This window comes from Belonocnema kinseyi, chromosome 7 (genome assembly GCF_010883055.1).
Source record: "Belonocnema kinseyi isolate 2016_QV_RU_SX_M_011 chromosome 7, B_treatae_v1, whole genome shotgun sequence".
Lineage (NCBI taxonomy): Eukaryota > Metazoa > Arthropoda > Insecta > Hymenoptera > Cynipidae > Belonocnema > Belonocnema kinseyi.
This window is the reverse complement of record NC_046663.1, coordinates 24,695,326-24,699,673: the sequence shown is the minus strand read 5'-3', so window position 1 is coordinate 24,699,673 and position 4,348 is coordinate 24,695,326. Positions and strand designations below refer to the sequence as shown.

At 30.1% G+C, this 4,348-nt stretch overlaps 1 protein-coding gene across 1 annotated transcript in view; it reads left to right on the top strand.

The window, feature by feature from the left end:
- LOC117176368 (regucalcin-like) overlaps window positions 1-4,348 on the top strand; it is a 31,435-nt gene that overhangs the window by 18,697 nt on the left and 8,390 nt on the right. The window contains exon 2 of the mRNA XM_033366612.1: window positions 1,731-1,946. Within this exon, the coding sequence (XP_033222503.1) occupies window positions 1,766-1,946 (181 nt within the window). The 5' untranslated portion in view covers window positions 1,731-1,765. The remainder of the gene's footprint in view (window positions 1-1,730; window positions 1,947-4,348) is intronic.

The following is a 4,348-nucleotide window of genomic DNA, read 5'->3' as shown; positions in this document are numbered from 1 at the left end:
ATAAATTTGTTTAGTTGTTTTAACAAAAAGACAAAAGATATTTTGGGAATATCTTTTTGCTGCTGCTTTTTGATTTCACAAAATTAGTGTTATTTGTTTAAATGAAATAAATAAAAAATATATAATATTGTAATTTTCTGGTAAACGGAATTCGTTTCTTTTCCAATTTACGCAAGATATATTAGAAATACCACTTGATATTATACTTGGATATGAAAAAAATTCTATTTGTTTAAACAAATTAAATAATGAAATTTATTGCTTGCCATTTTTCAACATATAGATTTCGTTTTTCCGAGAAATCAATTCCTAATCAATAGTCAACAATTAGTATCTGCTGTTAAAAAATGTATTAAACAAATGCATAATTTGGTCATGTTTTAGTTGATCTTTTATTTTAAGACAATTAATTAAATACGTCTGAACAGAGCGCCCGCAATCTGATATTCTACTGTTAGGCAAAAATTAATCATTTCTTAACAAATTTATTAAACAAATTAATTTAAGGCCGTTTTTTAAAGGAAACGCCAAATTGTTTTTTTATGACATTGACTACAATTTTTAAGAAATGTCTTTCTGTTCAAACACTGTTTTATCCGATGGAACATGTTGATTATTTTTACATTTATTTATATAAATCAGTCGAAATTATAACAATGTATAAAAAAAATCTCAGTTCGTTTATGTTTCTCCGAATAAAATTGTATTTTTATTTATTATTTATTTTTATTTATTATTTATATTCATTAACAAACGGCTTCAGAGCAATTTGTGTATTAAATTTGTTCAAATATTATGAATTGTTGTCTAACGGCAAAATATCACTGCAAAGGCGCATTAGTTACAAAAGTTTAATTAATTGTGTTAAAGAAACTAAATTCATCTACTAAACAATAGCCAAATTATGCATTTGATTATTACATTTTTTAACAACAATTACTAATGTTTGATTATTAATAAAAATAACTATAGAGAGCTACTAGTAAGCCATTAAGATATCAAGAGTTTTTTTTAATATATCTAAAGTTGATTTGAAAAAAAAGAATTGCTTTTACTGAAAAATGACAATGCTATTCATTATTTAATAATTTTGTTTAAACCATTAACACTAAATAAAAGAATCGAACAAAAAATCTATAAGCAAGGTATTTATTGCCTTATATGTTAAGAAAACTAAACGAATCTATTTGAAAATGACGAACTTATACATTTCTTTAAATAATTTGTTTCAATATTTAAAAAAAGTACTCTATTATTTTATAAGTGATCTCAATTTTTTGTCTTCAGATTCCAATTCAAAAACATGCATCTGAATTATTTTTACTCAAAATCTAAATTTTGTTGATTAATTTGTTTATAATAATTGTTAAAATTTTTTTAAATATCTGATACTGCAGGACATCATTCAAGACAAGTTTCCCCACCAATTCTGTGTACTTTAGAATAAACTGGATAAATTCCCACAAAATGGCATCTTCAAAAATATTTAAAAATGAATTTTCATTCTTAAATTTGAAAAAATATTGAACAACTTTTTTAAAAATAAGCCTCGACAACTTTCTCAGAAATTCAACAGTCGTTCATAAAAAAGTAATTCATAATCGGTTAAAAGTTAACTTGTCTACCCACGGTCACCTCATTTGGCCCCACTGTGCGTACCGTTCATCTGATTAACAGAATTGTTTCCCCTGGGTTAATTATTAAAATTAAAATTTCATATTATATTCTAGGGACGCAAAAAAGAGATGCACAAATTACCGGAAAAATGTATTCTTTTCATCCACTTTTGGATAACCAGCAACTTTTACAACATATGCTTCCGGAAAATGGTGTGACCAATGGAATCGTGTGGCACGTTCGAGATGGTAAAAAATTCTATTACATCGATTCTGAGCATCAGAGAATCCTATTGTTCACTTACAGTCCGCGAGCAAGAACTGCTACTAGTAAGTTTTTAATAAAAAATTTCCACTTCAAATGAAAAATTCTCTATTTCAAATTGAAGAATAACTCTTTATGATAATTACCTGTCCTAAAATCTAAGTCTGTTCCTAGAAAAAATTATATTTCTTTGCGAAATTCCCTGTTGACAGGTAAATTTCCAAAAACAAAAACTTGGATTTTTAAGCCAGAACGCGAATTATCTACGAAAAAGGGGAACTCTTATAAAAAAATATGAATTTTCAACCCAAGAAAGATGAATTCAAACATAATGAATGCATTTTCTAACAATAAAGTAAATTTTCAAACAAACAGTTAAATTTTCAAACAATCAGTTTTCTTATTTAAAAAAATGATGTTTCCAAATTATAGATAAATTATTATAAAAAAGAAGACAAATACATAACTAAAATGATCAATTTACAACAAAGTAGATACATTTTCTGCCAAAAATCTGAAAATTTAAGCCAAATATGAGACAAGTGGGTGGCAAATAAATATATTTATTAATATTATTAAATCTCTTCATAATAATAATAATAATAGTGATGAAATTAAAATGATTAGAGTTACTGGTGTAATCGACAGCCTTTTTTTAATATTGAGAGGGAAGAAAGTTTATGATAACAAAGTCATAGCTATTAACAAAAATTGTGTTCCTAATTTCACGAAAAGGTTTTGCTAAATTAACAAAAATCTTAAACAGAATTAATATTACAAGTTCTATAAAATGCACTAACTGCACTCCATGACATGACAAAATATATTTATCAATTAATTTTTTGTGGTGTATAAATTTGTTAGCAATTTTGAAAAATTAGGAACAAACTATAACAGAGATAAATTAATTGGCTTATGTTGAAAAAGGAGTCTGTTTGTTACAAATACTTGGCTTAGGCAAAAAATGATCCACATTTACACCTGGTCCAAAAAAAATTGCGACAGCATAATTGCTTTTGTATTTGCGGACAAAGGTCTAAAAATGCAAAGTACGAAGATACAAAGATACAAATGTGACGTCTGGGCAAATTTTAAATTTACGCCACTATTCTAATTATCTTTAATAAATCCTCGTTTTTTGTTCGACGTTCATCCGAGTAGACAACGTTAATTGATTGCTCACATTTGGCTGAAACAGGGAGTTGAGGAAAACTGAGAGAGGTTTAGTAATTTAATAGATTGAATACAAATTGAATGAATTACATATTGATTTATCTTTCCGAATTACACGAGTTTATTTGTTGCATTGAGAGGTACAGAGAGAGAGAGTCCAATTACTCCATTTAAAAGGGGAGCTTGAAAGGAAGATTAAAAGTTGAATCATTTGGTTTTAAAGTAAAAATAAAGAGGTGGAAAAGTAAGGAATTTTCCTTGAACTCACCGAATTTTGTCCAAGTTTCAATATCTGTTGCTGAGGAGAGTTAGAGGTCTACAGCTTTGCCTTAGTTTCTCCAGCGATTATTTGGATCAAGTTGGTTGACAAACCCGTTGCTTAATCAACTTGTGGGAGGTATGAGAGGGAAGCCTCGCCAGCAATTCCTTGGAATTCGCTCGTTGACCTTCCGGTTGCTTGTCAAAGTTTCCTTGGTGCGCCTCACTGAGCGGGAAGCCTCGCTAGAGAATTGTCAGGAATGGATACAGTGTTTCCTTCTTGCACCGAAATAAGCTGTCAGAATATTTTCGTAATTTTAGTGGGATTCACTTAATGAAATAAGGGACCACTGCACAAAACCAAACTCACGTAATCCAAATGACACTAATTACCGACAGGAAATTACACGAGGTAGAAATATGCTAAGGAGATACTTCCTTTATACTGAATGAACAAAGACAGACTGGATAATGACGGAATTACAAACAAGACAGAATTTTGATTGAAGATGGGGTTACGACTGACAGAAAAATTAGGCAGTGTCTACGGCGGATGAACGGATAAGACTGACTAATTAGGCAGAGCCTACAGCCGACGAACGGATAAGACTAATTAATTTAGGCAGAGCCTACGGCGGATGGAAGGAAAAGACTGACTGACTGGCGATTTTTTAGGGGTTTATTTAGTAAAAAGCCACCCTTAATTGGCGACTATTGATGTAATAAATGCGCTGCCCATTATCGTGCCTGAACCAATTCATGCGCTTCACATTAACTTTTATTTGAGTGAGGCACGATTTACATTGGGCGTAGTTATTGATTAGAGGCTTTTTGGGAAAGGTGACGGGACGTCACACAATTGTCATCAGGGGTTCTGAATGTAACACTGATCATTAAATTCTGAGCTCCACAATTAACTTAGGTCGGAGATGGAGAAAAAAGAGAACCAAGAAAACAAAACAAAGGCAAATCAAAATAGAGAACCTACAGAAACCGGATGTGCGAATAGTTTTCTAAAATAAGATAATTGAAAGGA